This window comes from Eriocheir sinensis, chromosome 20 (assembly GCF_024679095.1).
Source record: "Eriocheir sinensis breed Jianghai 21 chromosome 20, ASM2467909v1, whole genome shotgun sequence".
In the NCBI taxonomy this organism is placed as follows: Eukaryota; Metazoa; Arthropoda; class Malacostraca; order Decapoda; family Varunidae; genus Eriocheir; species Eriocheir sinensis.
Genome location: NC_066528.1, coordinates 7,048,790 through 7,071,991, shown reverse-complemented (window position 1 = coordinate 7,071,991; position 23,202 = coordinate 7,048,790). Strand labels below are relative to the sequence as shown.

The 23,202-nt window shown below is 42.0% G+C and overlaps 1 protein-coding gene across 1 annotated transcript in view; it reads left to right on the top strand.

Moving 5' to 3' along the window:
- The first annotated feature begins 1,453 nt into the window (after positions 1-1,453).
- LOC127001049 (glutamate receptor ionotropic, kainate glr-3-like) overlaps positions 1,454-23,202 on the top strand; it is a 36,790-nt gene continuing 15,041 nt past the window's right edge. The window contains exons 1-6 of the mRNA XM_050865218.1: positions 1,454-1,561; positions 7,891-7,999; positions 10,130-10,324; positions 12,317-12,474; positions 13,734-13,855; positions 20,846-20,974. Of these exons, the coding sequence (XP_050721175.1) occupies positions 1,454-1,561; positions 7,891-7,999; positions 10,130-10,324; positions 12,317-12,474; positions 13,734-13,855; positions 20,846-20,974 (821 nt within the window). The remainder of the gene's footprint in view (positions 1,562-7,890; positions 8,000-10,129; positions 10,325-12,316; positions 12,475-13,733; positions 13,856-20,845; positions 20,975-23,202) is intronic.

Below are 23,202 nucleotides of genomic sequence, written 5' to 3'. Positions count from 1 at the left end.
GCTGCAGAGTAAGCGAGAGGTGTTGAGAGTGTGTGCTAAGGTGTGGGGTTAGGCTAACCCCGCAGCCGCCACTACCCCATCGGCCAGTTTTACGTGGAAATACTATAGCGGCGATCGTCGCTATTGGTAACGATCAAAACAAACAAAATGACTGTGAAAGCGGCCCCTAGACCCAAAACAGTCGTACTCACACAAATAAATATATTCAATGAAAGCTATTTTTAAAACCGTTACTTACTGATGTTTTTTTGCGGTAGATATAGGTCAGACACCGAAAAAAACAATGTGCAAGAGTGCGATAACCTGATAACGCTGTTGTTGACCAAGAGCGTCTATAGGCTTTCGTCTCTTAATCGATTCAAGCTCGCTAAAGTCCGACTCAGATAGCTCGGGGAGTTTCCTGGCAACAGAGCTGCCAAATCTTATTTAATGTATACAGAATGATTGATACACAATTTCAAATGGAACGTAGTTGACTTTCAAGGGAGAGATTGGTGTACTGGGGGCGATGCAGCAGCGTTGTGAAGAGTGTCGGGTTCCACACAAATTGATCATGTTTGTGTCGGACTATAGCTAAAACTATACGCAATGACATGAATAAAAAAAAAAAAAAAAATATATATATATATATATATATATATATATATATATATATATATATATATATATATATATATATATATATATATATATATATATACACACACTAGAGATTAGACAGTCTGCAAATGGTGCGGGTATTGTTCTTTTATTCATTGTTATATGCAGCTATTGTTGATATTTTATCACCCTTTGATGTGCGTGTCTTCTAAGTTCTAGGTAACGTTAGCACTAAAGACTTCGTGGCACATCGGCTAATAGTGCTTGGGAATCGCTGCTCTAAATTCTAAACAGTGTCCCAGCTTGTTAGTGCCAAGCACCTTCATCTTTACCGATGGGAGAACTTGAATAGGTTTCTTATGGAGGTAACTTTTTTTTACAATAAAAGAAACAACCCAAGGACAAAAACAAAAAACAAAAAAGCCCGCCAAGCACTCCTCCTGTAAAATAAAACATGAAGGGTAACAATTTTTTTTTCTTTTTTTATCTTTGGTTGATACGGGTGATACTTTAAAATAAATATCTCTACACGTAGAAAACTGTAAGAATAATGTATTTTTATGCTTGTTTCTTGTTTATTTGAAGATATTTTTCACCCTACGCCTCTGTGCCTCCTTTTATAGTCTTAATTATTTTGTTCTCTTTCTCTTTCATTGCTTTAAGTTTTATTTTCTCTTTTTCGGAGTCTCATGTGTTTGGGAGCTGCTTATGGTGTCCGCACCCCTCCCTCTTTACCTGATTCGCCTCTCATAATAATAATAATAATAATAATAATAATAATAATAATAATAATATAGATGATGATGATAATATTACTTGTAAAAAACGACTGTCCTGGCAGCCAATGGAGAGCATGGGCGGGCGAGCAGTACGCGTGTTGGCGGTCAACCACGCTCCCTCAGTGTTCTCCACCACAGACAGCACGGGCCGCCTAGGCGACCTCTCCGGTCTGGATATCAGGGTAAGCCCATATTCTCAAACACTTCGGGGCATACACGCCCACATTTGATCAGGTTTTCGTAGAGGTTGTGTTAGTATTTCCATAGGTAGTTTTATAAGCCTAGTGATAGTTTGATGAGGCCTCTTCTTCATGAATGTAGGAACACTCATGAGTTCACGACTAAGTTCCTTTGTGGCCTGTGGAAATATTTGTTGTGAGAGTCGAAAGTGTCTTGTAGCAATGCCGGTGAGATTAGCACTCAACACTTTTCTATCTCTCCAACACACACACACACACACACACACACACACACACACACACACACTGAAGCGTAGCCAACCAATATATTTATATCATCTTGCTCCCCCATCTCATATCACGACCCTGACCCCTTTGGCACAGTTTGCACATTATGACATTGTTAAGGATCAGTACTGAACCAAATAGCTTACAATTTGGAGGCCATTTCTTCATAACCTGATAAATCCAAATGAGTCAAAGTGGTAATGGTTGAGATAAAATTGAAGAATAGGTCTGATAAAAACTATAGACATCTTGAGACAACTTCACGCAGGCAGGCAGGCCTATCTGGGTGTGTAACGCAACGCACTCAGCCACCACGAGCTGTATCCTTCTTTCCCTCTTCCTGATAAATCCATCTCTCCATTGGATGTGCCAAACCCTGACAACGGGTTGGTGAGCCCTAAACCCTAGTCATCCCACATGTTTGCCGCGTGTGACGTCCCTGTAAGGCTGGGAGACGGGAATCCTGGTGGTTGAGCGTTGCCGTAGACGTGTGTCGGCTATCAACACACATCTGCTAGTCTCCGTGACCATGAATCAAGGGGCCATTACTATGTCAGGTGGTGGCTGCGTAAACTTTCCTGCTACCACTGGGGCTGTTGGGCTTATATGCTCAACGATCAGCCTCGTCTTGTAGGAATCCGTGGTGGCGCGGGGCGTAGGAGAGCGAACCCCTGAACAATGTGAATATATATATATATATATATATATATATATATATATATATATATATATATATATATATATATATATATATATATATATATATATATATATATATATATATATTTATTTATTTATTTATTTATTTATTTATTTATTTATTTATTTATTTATTTTTTACGTCGCGGCCTATTGCGCCGGTAGGCTTCTTCTCGGTGGGGCCTGATGGTCGGCCCAAGGCTTCTTCCCGGTGGGGCCTGATGGTCGGCCCAAGGCTTCTTCCCGGTGGGGCCTGATGGTCGGCCCAAGGCTTCTTCCCGGTGGGGCCTGATGGTCGGCCCAGCCCGTTCTGGCGCAGGCGAGTGTTTATAGTGGCGCCATCTTGCATTGGCTCATGCTGCCCCCCGGAACTCGTTCTTGATTCGCTAGGACGGCTTCCTCTAGAGTCCGGGTTGATGGGTGGTTTTCAGGACAGCATGTGGGTAGTTTTAAGCCACTCGGCGGTGACTGAAAAATCCGAGGTGGTAGCGTGGGGATTCGAACCCGCGTCGTCCATCACGCGGTGAATGTGGGCCCAGTACGCTACCAGTTCAGCCACCGCCTACCCTTTACATACGGCATTCAGTACTTCTGACAGGTCTGATCGGGGCAGCAGACCATCCCTGCCTCGAACATACCCACGTGACCCACCTCCTCCTCTCGGGGACCGCCAGAGTGGAGCAGACGAGACACGAGCTCGCTTGTCGAGCCAGGCTCGGGGTTAACCTCCGACTCTCCATGTGGGTGCCTAGAACATCCTGAGCCTCTCGGATGATCTGCAACTACCCTACCTGTCAGCTAAGCTCAGGAAGCTGAGAGTGAACATAGTAGGACTTTCTAAGACGAGGAGACTTGGCAATGGAGAGATCAGTAGAGGGGACTATACCTACTATTGGTCAGACCAGAGCGATGGTACTCGTAGTAAAGGAGTAGCCGAAGCAATTTCTAACCGACTGCAGTTATCTGTCGTTGAGGCTACTCCGGTTGATGAGCGTATGATGCTGGTGAGGTAGAAGCACACCTTGAGCTTCATCTCTCTTATTGCAGTGTACTCCCCTATCGAAATGTGCGAACTTCAGGAGAAAGAGATGTTCTACTCCAAGTTTGACTCAATAATTGACCTGTAACCCCCACGCGACACACTCATTGTTTTGGGCAACTTCAATGGAGTTACTGGCACAGAGAGACATGGCTACGAGTTATGTGTTGTTGCCAATGGTTCTGCCACCAGAAACGCAAACAGTTCACTCCTTCTGAACTCTGCAAAACTCAGAAGGCTGAGGATTGTTGGTTACTAGTTCCAGAAACGTGAGCCTTGCCGCTGGACTTGGTATAGCAATGCTGGTGGTGTGGCAAAGGTGATCGATCACATCCTTATTGGAATTCGTTGGATGATCCTCCAGAACAGTAGTGTTTTCCGGAGTGCTGAGTTCTCCTGAATTATTTTTTTTTCTTCCAATTTTGTCTATTTGTTGTGTATAGGTTATGCATTACCTTATAAAGTATTTCTGAAAATTAAACAGTTGAAATGTAAACAGTTCTTCAGATATTTAGTGTTGCCATATGGCAACGCTAGGAGATATCATGTACAAAAAAAGTCTAAGGTAAGAAAACCAGAAATGTTAATATTCTTTGCTTACATAGCAATTTCAAGGTATGCACACAACTAAGTTTACATAAATGTTGCAAACTTTATAAGATTACATCTCCACAGATTTTATTGCACCTTAGTGTTAGAAAGCCCGTGCAAATTTTATTTTTCCTGCTCATGGGTACCACATATTTTTTTGTTAAATTAACATTTTCTTATCTTTAGTAACAGTGTAGATCATGATCACAAAACCCAACATGGCACCTAACACATATAATTTTATAAGATAACACCTGCACACCAGGCTCGATCCCCCCCCCCCCCCCCCCCAAAAAAAAAAAAACTGAAAAAATTGTTTTGTTCTCTCTTTGTTGGCTGAGAACTCGGTCAATACATATCTTTAGGATCATTATCACAAAACCCAACATGGCACCTAGCACATATAATTTTATAAGATAACGCCTGCACAGGTGATCCCCACCGCCCCCATAAAAAGAAGAAAAAAAATGTTTTGTCCTCCCTCTTAGTTGGCTCATAACTCAGTCAATACATTTATTTACTTTGTGTGGAAAGTTTTGAAACATTTTACACACAACCCAACATTGCACTTTGAACATTGCGTTCTACCAATGGATGTACAACTGTTAGCACATCTTTTTTTTATCAGGAACAGGCTCGACAGTGTCCAATGTTGTCATACCTTATAACATTTTGGCCCGGATCATAGGAGGGTTTTCTTCCTTTTCCTTTGGCTGAAGTTCCAAACTGTGAGAGATAAGAAACAGCAATGTCTCTGCGAAACTGTAGCTGTGTCATTGCGTTTCCTCGTCCTCTTGACAGTTGCCACGCATTTTGCACTGCCACATCCAACATCCATGTGAATAAAGGACACCACCATTTTTTACCCCTAATTGAAACTGTATTTATTTGTGTTCTGGTCCATTCTATCAGTTCCTTTCATGCCTTTATTATACATTTTCACTGCATGAGGAATACCGACTTTTATTTTCTTTTTTTCCGTTCTACTCCATCTGTCAGCAAGGCCTATTGGCTCACTACCATAAAGAGACGAGGCAACAGTGACAACAGTATTATCTTTCCAACGAGATAATACAACAGATTTTTTCCCGACAGTTGCTGTAGCAGTCATGAAGTAACCTCTCTCTAGTTTATCCATTGCTTTTGTTTGGAGTAAAGGACACTTTCTTCCTGTATTATTGGCTCTGATTGTTCCAGTTCCGTTGTAGCCTATCTCTATTAGTTCCAATAGGAGTGGTACAGTAGTGAAGTAGTTATCAAAGTAGAAACTATATTGTAAATCCTTTTTCTCATTAATGTATTCACCAATAAGTTCTAAAAGTGTTGCACCTGCTTTCCCAACCTTGTTCTGAAGTTCTTCATTGTATTTGTGTGGTTTTCCTTGATATGGCTCAAATGAGATAAGATAGCCTGGTGCAGTGTTTTGGCACCAAATTTTGTATCAAAATCTTATAGGTTTAATACGAATAGATTGTTTACAGCCATGTTTGCCAAAATACTCAACCATAACCTCATCATGTGAAATTTCCTGCACAGGAATGAAATTATCCATGAAATTCTTTTGCAGGTGTAGTGTGAGTGGCCTTAGTTTTGTATATTTGTCATTTACATCCAGATTAGAGTTATTAAAATGTAGTCACCTCATTATGTAGTCAAACCTGTCCCTGCGCATCGCATTATATATAGCCCCATTACGAAGATCTTTGCCAACAGACCAGTATAAAGCTTTGCAAGGCAAGGGATTATATCCAGAAACAATCAGAATTCCTAGGAATATTTTGACTTCCTCTTTTGTAATATTCAGTGCAGGACAGTTCTTAGAATTGCAGTAAATAGTTGACTGATATATGATCAACTGAAATTAAGATTCATAAAAAAATAGCTCAAAAAGTTCTACAGGAGAAAAATCTCTTTACTTTCTGTAGTTAGGCTCAGGAAACAGTGACACACTTTTCATTTTCTTCCCCTACTTTCCATATCATAGGGACATGCTGATTTCTTGTGATTTTCTTTCTTGGTGGCTCATACGTTGTACTCGGATCCACAGTTTGCTCTTCATCGTTGTCACTCTTTCCTTCATGGCGCCGAATTTCGGCTTCAGCTAAAAGTTGATTCCCGCTGAGCATTTCCGGTCCTCCATCCTCATCTTCATCAGCAGAGTCTTCATCAGTAAGATCATGAACATCAGGAGGCTCAATATATATATCGCAGGGCTCATCATCGTCCTCCAGGATGTCCAAAATCTCGTTCAGTGTAAGGTTCCTGAAATAACAAATATTGTACACGTATTACCCTAGCGTGCCCATATGGCAACATTTACTTTTTCACATTTAAAAAAATTAAAAAAATAAAAAGATACAAACTAATTGTCCATGAAATAATATAACTAGATAGTTCTAGAAGACCGTACCATCGGAAAGAAGAAAATATGATTCTTAGTATCACCGTCAGAAACATACCTTTTACTGTTTGCCATTTTGAAGAGAGAGAACACTCCCAAATTGAATGTAACTAATTCACGATGATTCGTTCGTTCGTAAGATTTACCCCCTTAAATAGAGGGACAGGGTCTTTGCTCAAAGGCGGCCCTGTAAGAGGGGGCGGGCAATTTAAGTCCCGGTGGGTGTAGGGACGCCTCCGCCGCCGCCACAGCCACGGGTAACAGCCGGCGAGCAGCGACGGAGGCACGGGCCCTCCGGGCAGGCGCCCAGAAGCAGCCCGTAGCGGTACACGGGCGAGCAGCTGATTAGTCGACTTGGCTGCGGAGGGGGGGCCCAAAGCGAGGATGACCACGCGGGTCAACCTCGCCGCCGCATAAGGGCTCACCCACGGAGTGCTGGCGTTCCACTGAATTCTAGGGGTGGGCAGGTACCGGTACCAGTACCGGTACTAACGGTACCAGCTAAACGGTACGGTACCGGTACCATATTGCTCGGTATCGGTACCAGATTGCTCGGATTTATTTATTGGATTTATTGATAATTCTTCATGTCCGATTTTTTTTTAGGTTGCTACTAAATATTGTTATTGTTATTAGACTATGATCGAGTACATCCATAATAACTATACATGCTATTTTTTTTATCAAAAAAATAAATATTCACTTCATTCAGAGAGAGAGAGAGAGAGAGAGAGAGAGAGAGAGAGAGAGAGAGAGAGAGAGAGAGATCACCACTCAGTGAGTGGATATCTCGGTGATATGGGTACTCGATCATAGTCTAATAACAATAACAATATTTATTAGCAACCTAAAAAAGAAAAAGAATCGGACATGAAGAATTATCCAGTAACTCCAATAAATAAATAAAAAAATAAAATAATGGAAACGGGAGCTGTGATGGAAACGGAAAGCAGGACAAAATGGTGGGAACTTGGGGAGACGGTCAGCGAGGCAGTGACTCAGCGTCTACACACAGGGCCCATACCGCGTGATACCACATGGAGGCGGACGAGCGCCGAGCGTCACTAAGATCCAAACGGTACCGGTACTAGCGGCAATGCGCAGAGCCGATTGATCATGACGCTTCCCGGCACCCGAGTGATCATGAGGCTTCGCCTCCGGAACCGAGTACCGCGAAGAATCGATTCCTTGCGGTACCCGATACCGGTACCTGGTACCGCGAAGCCTCATGATCCTCTTAATTATTTCCTTTTTTGTTTTTCTTTTCTACTTTCTTTTCCCTGATATGAGCGGGTTGGTATGGATGTGTTGCAGGTGATGAGGGCGTTAGGCGAGGCGCTCAACTTCACTCCTGAGTTCTTCAACCCCGGGCCAGATCTTTGGGGCTCACTGCTTCCCAACGGTACCTTCAGCGGCATGGTGGGTAGGTATTATCGGAGACACAGAAAAGGAGAATGTGGGCAACTTCATCACGAAAGCCAGGTTGTCACCAAAAGACCCGCGTGTAATTCAAATTGATGCTGATACAACATTTTTTTTGCTCAAGGTATCGCCAGGATCTCGAAGAAGTACGTAAAGCCAAAAAAAAAATATTGTATCAGTTGCAATTTTAATTTCGCGATGCTCTATTGGTAGCAGTATGGCTCCTGTGATGAATTTGGCCACTCCCTTGTTCCATGGCTCTGGGTATCGTCTTCCGCTACAAAAAGAATACTGAGAAACCTTATCGGCCTCCCTACGTATCATCATAATCATTATTGAGAAGGTGTCTGCTCATGAATGGGGAAAACACTCAGGAGAATCCGACTAATCTTCCTTGTGGTCTTTGGAAATATTTGTTGTTCAATTATTTTGTTCAATCAGTCTACATTATCTCGTTAGCGCTATGTTGTTGACAGCTAATATATTATAATCTAAATATAAGTTTATTTTACTGTTCATTTCGTTAAAGCTATAAATAGTGATCATTCTTGCCTTATTCATTACAAATTCCTGCATTTTACGATGATAATTTTTATTGACCAGACAGATGTATATTCATCTTTATTTTAGCTACATGTACTGTTATATTCACTCTGTTGCTGCGGTACTTTATAGTAGACCCATTCATTGTATAAATTTTGATACTTTAGTAAAACAGGTTTCAACTTAAAGCATTAACCTTTCCTCAACACAGCGTGATCGGATCTCACCCTTCACAGGCTTTAGGGCCAATGAGACTGAGGTGAACACCGAGGTTACGTGCTGTTACATTTATCTTGCATCAGCGAAGCCACGCGAAGCAATACATAGTTTATGCTCCCAAATTTTACCGTTACAGCCATAACCTGAAAGGGAATATACAAACACAAAAAACATAAAAAGGGAGTTTACAAATTATCTGTTGTTCAAAATGTAGCCACGGAGTGAACCTTAAGAATGGGGCTCGACAAAAGCTCTACCTTTACGTCCGTCCTATCCGTTCTCTTCTGGGTGTATACAAGGGTGTATGTACCCAAGTCCATATGGTCTGCATATTAGGACTTTGGTGGTATTTTTAAGTAAAGGAAGCAGCTCAAGGGCAAAAGCAAAATAAAACAAAAACAGCACGGTAGTCGCTGCTCATGAAAACAGAACGAGAGGCAAATAGGAGAGGGTCAATTTCGGATGGAGAGATCCCTTGATACTCCCTTCTTGAGATGTTGCAAGTCATTGGCAGGAGGAAATACAGACGTAGAAAAGTTGTTCCAGAATTTACTAGCGAAAGGGATTAAAGAATGAAGATGCTCCTCCTACAGATACGGAGTAGTAAATAAATAACTGATCTATTCGTTCCCATGTCACACGTATTGCAATGGTCAATGATAAGAGTTAAAGCATCGGACATACACTGTGGCGGCGAGTGGCCTCAGTGCTCATCGTCGCAGTGTCCCTCGAACTCCTCAGATATGATTAACAGGGGTACATGTGCCTCTGTGGCGTATTGTGAGTCACTGATACAAGTGAATAGGATATGATGATAATGGATGTGTGTGTGTGTGTGTGTGTGTGTGTGTGTGTGTGTGTAAGGAGGCCGATGAGATGTGAAAAGGAACCAAAGTGAGGAGGTGTGAGGCGTGAGTCCCAAGACGCTGATAAACTAAAAATGGGCTCACGGAACCAAATTGTTTAAAATGGATAGATAATACTAATGTGTTTTTACCATTACCTATGCCAAGAAATAACGTCTTGTAACAGCACATTTATGTAACACTTTTCAAATGTCTGATTGTGCAGGAGCAACGACTGGCGATTTGTTGTCATTGCTGTTGCTGTTGTTGGTTTTTTTTGTTGATGTTGTTGTTGCTGATGTTATTGTTGTTTTGATTTTTCTTTGTTTACTAGCCTTGAGCTACTTCGTTTACTGTTGAAAAAAGTATTAAGACACTAAAGATTGATTGACAATGTACAATAATGTCACACACTTATCTTACACCAATCTTACTTATTTTCCTTTAGTTTACTTTACCTACTTTAGCTTTGAGAAACACGCGCCTCACAAAGACAATACATTCCATCGACTTCGACTCTGCAGGGCAAGTGAGTCGAGGTTTGGCCGAGGTGGGCGTGGGCAACGTGTTCATTGCCGAGCCGAGAGCCCAGCACGTCGCATTCACGGTGCCCTACGATTTCGAGAGGGCGTGCTTCCTTACCCCAGCGCCCTCGCCCTTCCCTTCCTGGATGGCCGTGACCTTCCCTTTCACGCTGCACGTCTGGCTACTCGTGCTAGGTCAGTCATCACAGTTGTCCTCTTCGTTTCCTTTCCATTTCGTTTTTCCTTTAGCATTGGTGAAGGTCGAACTAGAGTTATTGGTATGCTCTTAATTATCCTCTTTTCTTTCTCTTACTGGAGTAGCGTATTGTCTGTACCTGTATTCTACATGTATTTTTTGTTTGCTTAATTGTTTCCTTAGCTTTTTATCTGTACTTTGTCACTAAATTTACTAAAAGAAACGGAGAGGTGGGAAGTGATTACACACACACACACACACACACACACACACACACACACACGGGCATCCCCTTGTAGTTAGCCTATGGTCATATAATAGTCACCTTCAATAATTTATTTCTTCGCTTATGTTTAGTTTCAGTCAATTTTTTGAGTTTTTGTATTTTTCTTCCCTTATTTTTCAGTTTTATGAATTTTCTTTCTTCCATCTTTTTCTATTTCACTACCTTTTTTTATTTCTTTTTATTTTTCCTTTCGTATCCAATGATGGTGGTTAGAAGGTGACGTAATCATTGTATCCTTAATATTTATCGCTGAGTTTGCATCACTTGAAGAAATTCAACTAAATTCATTACACATTCTTAAATTAGATATAAACTATGAGTATGTTTTGACATGTTTTCTTTTATTTGTTTCATTTCAAATTTTAAATATCAATTAATTTAACTTCATGATCACAATGGCGATATCTTTTTTTCTTCTTTTTTTACGTTTCGCCTATGGCGCCATTAGTCTTTCTTGGTAGGGCCTAGTGGTCGGCCGCAGCCCCTGGGACAGGCAAGTGTTTTTAATGGCGCCATATTACTTGGCTAAAAAAAAAAGAATAAAAGCCGTCTAACTAAGATTCAATATCATTTACCAGTCTCAGGAGATTTTCTTGGAAAAAGCAACAAAACTGTGTAATTCACGTTTATCATCAGACCGTCTAACTCTTCCAACTATATCACTGTCATATGTTTGTAAGGGAAAACCAAATGTCCGTCAACGCCACAAAGTCCAACATGCTTCCATTCATTCAGTTACTTCTTATTTTGCATTCAAAATTCTGATGTTTTCATCATCTCACGATATTCATTCCTTCTATGAAAAAATAGTGAATGCTACATGGAAAGCGCCTTTGTGTAGCAACGCATGAAGGATACAGTTTTACTATAGTCATTCTATGTGTAATTCTTTGTTCTTTCAATGTTTTCAACGACATCTTGTCTAAACTTTTACAATAAAATCTCTATTAATTATTATCATTCTTACAAATTATTCATGACGTTAATGGCTTCATGTTCATTGCATTCCCGTGCATTATCTCTATACTTTATTTTCAAATTTATACAAAAAGGCCAACTGCTCACTTACAGCTTTCTTGTTTTCATGAGTATAATTGATTCTTGAGAGGTCAGTGTCTCCATCTCTATAGCACCATATTTACCGTTACATGTATTTCTTTATTTTTTCCCAATAATCACTCATATTTTTATATTACTATTTTTTTAGCAAGTAACCATATGTTCAACTATACTACCTCAAATAATATTAGAGCTTTGATAGAAATATAGATACCATACTTTTATATGATATTTTCCATGAAATATCAATATTTTGCTTAAAGCAGAGCCATAGGAGAGTTTGGCCAACTTCGTTATAGACACCATGTTGTTACCAAAAGAACCCTGTAAAATTCAAATTAATGTTGATAAAATACTGTTTTTGCATTCCACGCGGCTCTTTTGGTAACAACATGGCGCTTGTGATAAAGGAGGCCAACCTCACCTATTCTATGGCTCTGGTTTGAAGGAGCAATTTACATTATGTTCAAGTAATAAGTGAAGTCTGCCTAACGTAACAGTCATTGTCAGTATTACGTCATTAATTCTTCTTTATTTCTTTTTTTTAGTGGATTAGCACCCAGCGGGCTTCTTATTGCTGTTGTATGTTTCTGTGTTTTCGAGCTGCCTTCCCTGCTGTAAATAAAAAAATATTGTCGGATATCAGGCAGCGCAATGGTGATGACCGTGATGGTGACGGCGTTAGGGGCGGCGCAGCTGAGGCGGGACAGGCAACGCTGGGATTCCCTCAGCACCGCATTCCTCTTCGTCGTCGCCACTCTGTGTAATCAGTCGCGGCCGCTTCCGACCCGCCCTAGCATTCAGGTGTGTGGCAGGGGTGTTCGGCGCTCACTGACACCACAAATTGCATATATTTTTAAACATTTCGGCCCCCAATCACACATATTTAACAGTTTTCGTAAAAGTTTTAGGCATTTCCAGGGTAGTTTAATGACTGGTGATAGTTTGAGTCCTATTCTGTACCAGAACCTAAAAATGATCTCATTAAAATCCCGATTGAACTTCTTTTGACCTTTGGAAATAGCTAATGTGAGGGGTGGAAGCGTCTGAGAACACCAACCCGTATTCTCAGACGCTTTCGGCTCAAAACATTTATTTCAAAAGGCCACAAAGGAGATTTGTCTCGTTCTAACGAGTTAATTTCCATGTTCGTGGCGCAGTAGCCTTGTTGATTATAGGCTTATAAAACTACCCATGGAAAGACTAACACAAGCTCAACGAAAGTTTGTGTGTAGGTCCCGAAGAGTCTGAAAATTTGGGCAAAAGAGTCATTCGCCTCAATTTCTAAACGTCGTATTATTCTTTAGTATCAATAATGTGGCTGATTTTTTTCAATATTACCCGTTTTTCTAGGCTTGGTTAGTTGTTTTCGTTCATATGTCGACTTTATGAAAATCCATCATTTCTAACTAACTCCTCCCCAAATATGGGATTAAAAAGCCAAACTATAGCCACATAACTGTTAACAAATACTAATGCGACGTTAAAAATCTGCCGCCTAAATCACAGTTAATGTTTGTCTTAGTGACTAAAATCTATGCATTAATTAAACAGTGGGGAAGACGTGTAGGTTAACTTCGAAAACAATGTAAACTTTACAGGCGGACTTAAATTATTTAGATAGTTATAAGTTTGCTTACCACATGTGGAGTACAGGAGGTGGTTAAGATCTCACGAAAAAAAAAGTAATTACCGTTATCCGCAAAGCATATAATTATAGGCCGAGGCAACGTTCAATAATAGTTGGTGTAGATGTTTACTGGCAGTATGAACAGCCACGGAATGAGTGTGTTTGGTCACCTTCATCATAGGTAGCATGTTACCAAAAGGGCCGCGCGAAATTCAAATTGATATTGATACAATAGTGCTTTCTTGTGCTCTTAATACTTCTTTGTTATCCTCAAGACACCTAGAGCACATAAAACACTATTGTAGCAGCATCAGCTTGAATTTCGTCCTGCTCTTTTGGTAACATCATGGCGCCTGTGGTCGTGCAAGGCAAACTCTTCTATTCTATGTCTCTGGCAGTGTGTACATAACCCGTCACGTGTGTGTACCCTCAGGTGATGTGGGCGGGCCTGGTGCTGGGTGGCTTCGTGGTGACTGTGTTCTTCGCTAGTAACTTGACAGCCTTTCTGACGGTGACCAGCCTGCACCCGCCCTTCACGTCCATCAAAGAGATCACGCAAGTATCACACAGAGGAGGCATTAACATCAACTTCCCTACCGAAAGTTTTGACACAAATTTCGTTAGCTGTATTTTAGGAAACAGAGACTCATTTACGAACAAGTTATGCGCCACGTAAAACATCGCGCTCTGTTGAAAACGAGACAGCATGCGATTAAGGGGAAACGTGTTAGGCCACAACAATTATTATAAGAACTCGGAGCTTTAGTCACCGTAAAAGAGAGTTTGTCAGACGAATAGAAAAAAAACAAGTTGAACAGTTGTGAAACAGCTATTGCTTTAAACCTTGTCTTTATAAATGAAAATATACTCCCTGGCTATAACGACGTAGTGCCAATCCTTCCTATACGCTCACCACGCTCAATGCGTATAGTGCCTCTGATCACAGGGCGCTTAGGATCTCAATGAGATCAGGCGTGTCGAGATGGTACTTTTATTATTCCCCCGCGAAAAAAGTCCGATAAACAATAATATTAAACAAGTTCAAGCAAAAATTATATACTGGGTAGGCGGTGGCTGAGTGGATAGCGTGACGGCGCTGCGTCCGGGAAGACGCTGGTTCTTGCCCTGCCTGGTGACACAAGCCGGGATTTTTCAGTCACCACCGAGTGGCCTAACACTACCCACATACTGTCCAGAAGACCACCTATCAACTCTAGATTATATCTCAAATAAATTGAGGGTCAACGATGAGCTCCAGGAGGCATGATCCAAAAAAAGATGGCGCCTCTATAAAAACACTTGCCTGCGCCACAACGGGCTTGAGCCGACCATCAGACCGTTTCAAGAAAGCCTATCGGCGCCATAGGCGGTAACGTAATATATATATATATATATATATATATATACATATATATATATATATATATATATATATATATATATATATATATATATATATATATATATATATATATATATATATATATATATATATATATAATATATATATCTATATAAATAGGCTAAATAAATAAACTGGATGCATTCAGAATACATAGTGGATGAGTGGAATAGGCTTGGTGGTGGTGGATGAGTGTATAGGCTTAAAAGTAGTATAACAAAATTCAAGACTAGATAAATTCATGGACAGCGATATTAGGTGGGGTTAGATACGATATTTTTAGGGAGGGAGGACTCTGTTTAGGCTTCAGTTCTTCCTTTGCAGAGGCTCTCTATCTTATATATATATATATATATATATATATATATATATATATATATATATATATATATATATATATATATATATATATATATATATATATATATATGTATATATATATATATATATATATATATATATATATATATATATATATATATATATATATATATATATATATATATATATATTCCCATTCCATTTAACCACTGATCTCAAAATATATGAATTAGTTAACTCCATGCAAATTTTAAAGCCCGCAGCCGCCTTCCTTTGATTCCCTCGGAACGAGATATTCATATGAAAATTCAGGCATCGACTCTGGCTGAGTGGCAGGTCGTGATAAAACACTTCCTTAGAAGATTATCGAATTTTTCAATGCCCTAACGACTATAATTATATTTTTTTCCATATTGTTTCCATATTTTGCACACAACTATTTTTTCGCATTATTAGAATGTAACATGCTCTAAATAGCATATTGGAGGCAGGAGTGTGAGACGCCAGAAAGGTGTATTCTTTTATTTATTTCTTTTTTACAGCAAGGGAGACAGCTCAAGGGCACAAAATAAAAAATCCCGCTAAGCGCTGTTGCCTCTCTTTCTATCTTCTATCGTTATTTTCGCGCTGACTGCTCTTCTGAACCTGCTAACTGCATGCCTCCCCCCCTCCCGCGACCCTGCTGCACACGACTTTCTACTCATGCTCAGCCCTATACTATCCAAATCCCTTACGCACGAGTTAACCAGCATCTTCACTCTTTCATCCCTCACGCTGGCAAACTCAGGAACAATCTTCCTTCCTCTGTATTTACTCCTGCCTACGACTTGAACTCTTTCAAGAGGAGGGTATCAGGAAACCTCTCCTAAATTCCTATATATTCCAATATCTCAGCTGCTAAGCCACTTAGGATCATGATCTCGGTGTCTAAACGCACATTTTCATGGTCAAGGAATACAACCATGCCATTTAGAAAAGGCTTAGTATGTCTTTAATAATACAAAAAACTGTATATGTGACAATACATTGTCATTACACTCATTATTTATGTTTGCCTTATTTCTGGCAATGGCAACTGTAGAGTTCACTGCACTTCCAGTTGGCTTTTCTGAATGCACACCTATCACCACATCCTTTTTTACTCTTGCAGCCACATTTAACCAGTTCACTGCAGGCCTCACAGGCCACAGGTAACGTGGTCCACACAGGAACCCACGACTGGCTGTTCTCATCGAGAGTCCAGCCCCAGCATTCTGGTATCGGTGCATGTTGTTCACTATTCTCACTGGTGCATCATATTCCACTCTGATATGCAACTCGCTTACAGTGCTGCAACAGTGCATCCTGGGTTGGGGGAGTGCCTCCATTGTCCTACCCTTCTGGTTAAACAGCTCCTTTCTGGCTTCATCCACATGTTCAAGGTCACTGGCCTTATCATACAGAATGACAGTGAAGCGTTCCAGCAGCTGGATATGTTGAGCACCAACTTTTACTTCCCTGTAAGGATGGTGTGTAAAGGCATCTGTCACATCTTGAAAGCAAAGCCATGCCTCCCATGCTGACTTCTTGACTCTCCCAAAGAATGCAGACGGGATATCACAACCCATGAAACTGTGGAAGACAGGGAGGGCAAGGGATTTCCCTCTACCCAAGACGTCGCAGATAGCATTGATGTGATGATATGTAAAGTTCCTGCCTGTACCAAAGGCAACCCAAATGTTCATATCTCGGCATTAGGTGATCAAGTGATAAAACTTGCCAATGAGCTTCACCACTACGTCTGTGTCAACAGTACGCATCAGACAGTTGGTACAGCCATTCAGATGGGCATCCTGGAAGTGGATCAGCAGCCTAGCGTCCGCTTCCTCATGGCACATGGTGCCATGGATCGATCAGTTCCCCGGAGAAGAGTTGTGGCACCAGATGAGATGATGCTTTCCTTGTCTTTGGGGCAATCTACAGTGGCAATCTCGTTGGAAAAGAATGCAAACAGCTCCTTTTTGTTGGTTGAGTCACGCAAAAAAGTCGACCAAGTTTTCTGGAAGTTTGTTCTTACTTGCAACTTTTCTCCGAACACCCTTTCCTCGTTTTTCTCCAGCGGTGGAACAAAGACCTGATCAGCATATTCATCGAAAGTTTCAATGTTGTTAGTGGGAGGCAAGTGCACCACAGCAGCTCCATCAAGAAGCCTCACATCAATGGAATAGGGAGGATCATTCTGGGCGTCCTTGGCCAGAATGTTGGGCAGATCAGATTTCTTTCCGAAGCGCAATTTTCCAACATCAGATAGTGAGGGGGAAAAGGGATGGTTCTCATGGCTGAAGAATTTACTCATGTCACTCATTCCGTGCTGCATTACTATGTACATGAGAAAAGTCACATCATTCTTGAGTAAAGATTTCTTTCCTGCTTGTTTTGTCTTGGCTCTTGGCTGTGGACAGCTGAAGAGAGGAAGGGCATTCTTCTTAATCGGCTCATGAATGGAGCATGTGCAATCAGTTATCACTTCTTTGCAGTACTTGGCATACCGATCCTTTCCTAGAGTATGAATTATTCGCATCGTGTTCACCACAGACTCGTCCAGAATATTCCGTGTAGTTGTAGTAGCTAGTAACTCATCACTGTCATCAAGAAAAGGGTTTTCCAGCTCTCGGATGACCTGAGTCAGACTCACAGCCTGATCTTTAAAACTTATATGTGTGGACAATCTCGGATGACCTGAGTCAGACTCACAGCCTGATCTTTAAAACTTATATGTGTGAACAATCTCGGATGACTTGAGTCAGACTCGCAGCCTGATCTTTAAACTTATATGTGTGGACAATCTCGGATGACCTGAGTCAGACTCACAGCCTGATCTTTAAAACATATATGTGTGGACAATCTCGGATGACCTGAGTCACACTCACAGCCTGATCTTTAAAACATATATGTGTGGACAATCTCGGATGACCTGAGTCACACTCGCAGCCTGATCTTTAAAACATATATGTGTGGACAATCCCTCTTCATGATGATAATTACACTTTGAGTCTTCCTCTGTTGGGAGGTATTCCTGTTCGAATTCCTTCAGCAACCTTGCTTGTTCAGGCCCTGAGACCATCCATTTCTGAAGGCTGAAAGATTTTCGGTCAAATCGACTGCACCCCCAGAACCCTTAACCACCTCGTTATTTTGTTCATGGTCTTGCTTGATTGGGATGATCGGGAATCTGTTGGTTCTTTTTTATTTTATTTTTTTCACCAATCAACCATCCAACTCTAATTTAAATGGTATTGTTGTATTCCTTGACCCTGAAAGTGTGAGTTAGGCATTAAGTGGCTAAGTAGCTGAGATATTGGAAGATATAGTTTTTTTTTATATGACAGCGATCATGAAAATCCAAGATGGCTGCCATAATGTATCAGGAGGAAGTGGTGCCTATCAAAAATGGAAAGCTAAGGCAATGGGTAGCATGTGGAAAAAAACTGGTGCTTTTGTTCGGAACGTCCACATCCATCTCAAATTTAGCGATAAGTTGCCTAGCTATAAGTGGATCTGGTGCGACTTGCCTACCATTACTGGAAGGGGGTACTTGTAGGTGTTGAAGGTGGATGCGGAGAAGTGACGGAGACGCCACTCCTCCAACTGTGGGAAGTTTTCCTTGAGCGAGGAGAACGGGACCATATCTGCAGGATCCCTGAGGCACGCCAGCAGCTGGCTCCGGCTCGCTGCTGTCGCTGTCGGCGGTGACGGGTGATACTGTAGTGACTGGTGGGGAAAGTCGGCGTGCACTATCCCCAGCGAGATATAGCAGCGATCTCCTGTGTCGTCGTACGTACCTAATGTGCTTTCATGGGGTGGTGGAGCCCATGGGTTTCAGAACTACGTTTGCCACGTCTCGTAGAACAGTCTGACACTTTAACATGGACGGTTTGATGTGGAGCGATGTGGAGTGAGGTCATGGTGACATGGCTAACCACACAGCACCACCTGAACGGAACAGGTATTCGCTTCCTATCCGCCCTTCCTTGTCGGCGCCTTGCGCCTGGGCGTTGGCAGTGGTGCACGCCAAGCTGCCTTAAAGCTCCATTGCCTCTCTGGTCACTCTGTCTGTCACACCACACCAACACTTTCCCTTAGGCAGGTGCCCAGCCTTGCAGCAGCCCGGCTGTGCGCGTGCCACAGCCAGCGCAATGGCTGGCGCAAGGGGGGGGCTGGCGAACCTCGGTAGCCTCCGGCGGGGGGCATGGGGGCCCGCCTCGTGGTGCGACTGCCACTGGACACTGAGTCGAGCTCATTAAATAATCACTGATGGACTCCCTTGGTAGTTGATTCGTGGTGAAAAAATTACACCAGTCGACCGCTTAGTAAGCTGCCTGAAACACAATGCGACGATGATATTCAAGGCTGCTCCTATGGACAACGCTTGCCACTGTCCCTTCGAAAACCTGGCGTCCAGGGAGCGCTACAGGGCTGGGGTGCAATAGAGAGGGATGTGCAAGACTACCTCGATCGTGCAGTGCCCAGGCGTTGAGCTGTAGGAGGCACTCCATCGAGCAGCTCCATGGCCGGAAGGTTGAGGTATATATCTCCGCCTCGCATTTTTCCGGAGCTGTCGAAGTTGGGATCCTCGACAATGGGCGATGCTTGGTGGGCTGCAAGGCTAGCTGACGCTGTAGGGAGGTGATGGCTTACTTTGGGCCACAAGCACTTGCTAGGCTTGAGCCAGTGCCGTGGGCGTGGCCGGTCGCGACTGGACCTGGGTGTGTGGGTGGAAAGACGAGGGCGACGGGATGCCATGACGAATGCGTGGACGTGTCGGTCACTGCGCAATGTAGGGTAGGAGAGTGAGACACCAGGAAGGTGTGTGTGTTTTTTTCTGTGTCCTGGGTACAAACTATCGCCGCGGCCACGTCCTAACATATCGCACACATATATGATGTATGTTTTGTTTTGAAGTGTTTTTTGATTGGGTTGGGGAAGTGTAAATGCTACAAACTACAAGATAGAAAGCAAAAATAAAGTCGCTACGTATATTTTTTCTTTACTTAACCATTGAATTCATTGTTTTCTGGTTTTTTTAAGGAAACAATATTAGACTGCATTTGTTATTAGAACCCGTGACCTTTAATAGTTTACCAGAATATTAGATATTACAGTCAGTAACATTGTTTCCTTATTTTCTTGTAATTTGTAGCATTTATTCTTTCCCAACCCAGTCAAATAATACTTTAAAACAATATATAATATATATATATATATATATATATATATATATATATATATATATATATATATATATATATATATATATATATATATATATATATATATATATATTATTTAGAGCATGTTACACTCAAATATCGCGAAAAAATATTTTGTGCGAAATATGAAAACAGAACGAGTGTTTATTTTTCTACACAAAAGACTCGAAACTAATAGTTAGGCCATTGAAAATTTAAAAAAAAGTAAGGAAGTGTTTTATCACGTCCTACTACCACTCAGCGAGCGTCGACGCCTTAATTTTTTATATGAATACCTCTGCCCAAGGGAATACAGAGATGGTGGCTGTGGACTTCAAGACTCCTACCCGGTTAGTAGAGAGAAAGCCAATCCAGTTATATAAGAGATCAGTGGATCTAGCTTGTGGGGTGAATACATAGGAAAAAATGTGAACAAAGAGAGGGGCTCCAAAAAAAGATCCAGCTCATATGGAGGCAATTACATATATATTAGAATGTTTGAGTTACTCACACAAGAATAGTTTTCTATTAATGCTCGCTACAGAAAACTATTAGACAGCTTCTCTGTGATAAAACTATCCTTCTGTGTGGCAGGCGGAGTGGACTGGAGGTGGGTGGCTACAGTGACTTCTGGGTGCCGCTCTTCCGCAGCTCAGCCAACCCTGTCATCCAGCACCTCGGCGACAATTTTTACCGCTTCGACGACGTGACAGAATTTCTCAAGTACGTGAAATTGACTAATATGCAACGTTCAATCAATCATATATATTGTTGTGCTGGAAGCTTCCCCCGGTGTCTGTGGGCCTCTAGAAGGCTCCGGGAGGAGCGAGCAGGCAGGGGGGGAGGAAGGGCTCGCCCGCGCCCCGCGGGGCTAGCGGCCAGGCACCAGGCGGGATGTGTTGCCAACTCGCACATATTTTTGCTACATGTTCTTGTATGATCTAAAACACACACACACACACACACACACACACACACACACACACACAATATAAATATAATATAACATAATTGAGTTTAATCAGTCATGCAGGCGAAAAAGTTTGGACACCACTGATCTAAAATATACTGTAACGTTCTAGACTGTACTGTCCTGGATATATATAGAAGAGGGCGAGAGGGGACAGTCCCAGTCATAGTAAGCTAGTGGCCAGTGAAGAGTCAAGAGTGAAGTGTACTACTAAGGAAGAAGTTGTGCAAAGTGTTTACATTTCTCCCTCCCACGGAGTCTTGTGACGGCGACACGGAACCCAAGTAATACGTCCAGCATAACAATATTAATACTTATTTAGGTTTATTTTATACCATGCTTTATTTATTTTCGTCAAGCGTTTAGCAAATGCACAAGAAAGGACATTAAACGTTAGGCCGTAATTCGGCGCGTTAGGTAATAATTCGACGCGGTTTGGTCATATTGGGATCAGAAAAGTAAAACACAAGAACGGAAACTGGAGACGGTTGGCACTCGTGTATCCTCCTACAGTCTAAAAGAATATACAGCCTTCCCAGTTTTTGTTTAAATTTTGAATCAGTTCACGCATGACGTCATATGGCTCCTCTGCAAGTATTCCACCGGGCCTCCAGCCTCATTAATTGTAACAAAATCAGTGTGGAGCACCGGGGGCACCAATGAACAAGGCTTATCTTTCGTCGTTTGTTCAGGCACAATTGCAAAGGCAAATATCTACGTAAGAGCCCAGAGTAGGTAATATAATATGATGAGGTTGTATAACGTTAAATGAAATGGGATGTGCTATACTGTGGACAATGGAGTCACTGAAAGCTTTCACCCTGAAGGCGACGTAACACTCTAGCTCGCCCCTCACTCAACTGGCCTCTCTCACTGTCATGTGGTCCGACTCGCTGGCAATGCAGGAAACGCAAAAGGAACCTGAAACACACACACACACACACACACACACACACACACACACACACACACACACAATGGTTAAGTTGAAAATAAGTTGGGTTTATCTTCTTTCACGTGTAGCCCCTGTTCACCTAGCAGTGAGTAGGTACGCGACGTAAGGCAAGGAGTTGTGACCTCGTTGTCGCGGTGTGTTGTGTGTGAGTGGTCTCAGCCCTACCCAAAGATCGGTACCTGTGCTCTCTCTGTGGGAACGGCTGGCTGGCTGTGGCTGAAAGAGAAGCACAGCAGACCAAGAGGTGAATTACACACACACACACATACACACACACACACACACACACACACACACACTAACCTTACTGAAACGCTGGCTTCTTTGGCTCTGCAGGCTCAACTTACACTGAGAGGATGAGTACAGCACGAGGTTAACTCCCTTCGCAGGTAGAACACGTGGTCGTTTCTGTCCTGCAGGAGGCCACGGTAACTACGAATACACACACAACTCCAACACTCACTTTGTCTTCAAGATTCTTTACTTATCCTTCGCGGGGGGGGGGGGGGCAGTTATTCGATTTTTTATCAAAAAACACTTCTTTTGCTTTTTTTTAGATATTCATCAAATCGATGACATAATCTTGAGAAGCGAACTATTGTGCATGTCATAAAAAATCCCTTTAACGGTTTAAATGGCCGTCATTGAGGCACGCATGGCTAGCCCTTTAAATTTTGAGCTCGGGGCTAAGTATTGGTTATTTTTTTCGCTGTTTTCCCCGTTTTTTTTTGTTTTTTTTTTTACGTTTTTTCTGTTTGATTGAGTGTACCCTTAGATGCTCCGTTTTCTCTGAGAGAGAAGAGAGAAAACACTTATCTACCTCCCCGTCGGTCTCTCGGTACCCCTAGTAGAGACAACGCTACTCTGTGTATCAAAATAGACTTGGTCTTCGCTGAGTTGTTCAACATTTATCTATGCCTAAGCGACCTGCTTTACGCTCAGAGCGTGCTGCTGATAGCTGTGGCCAGGGCAGCGAAGGCGGCCAAAAGGACCGCAGACACTGGCAGTGATGAAGAAGTTGACGTG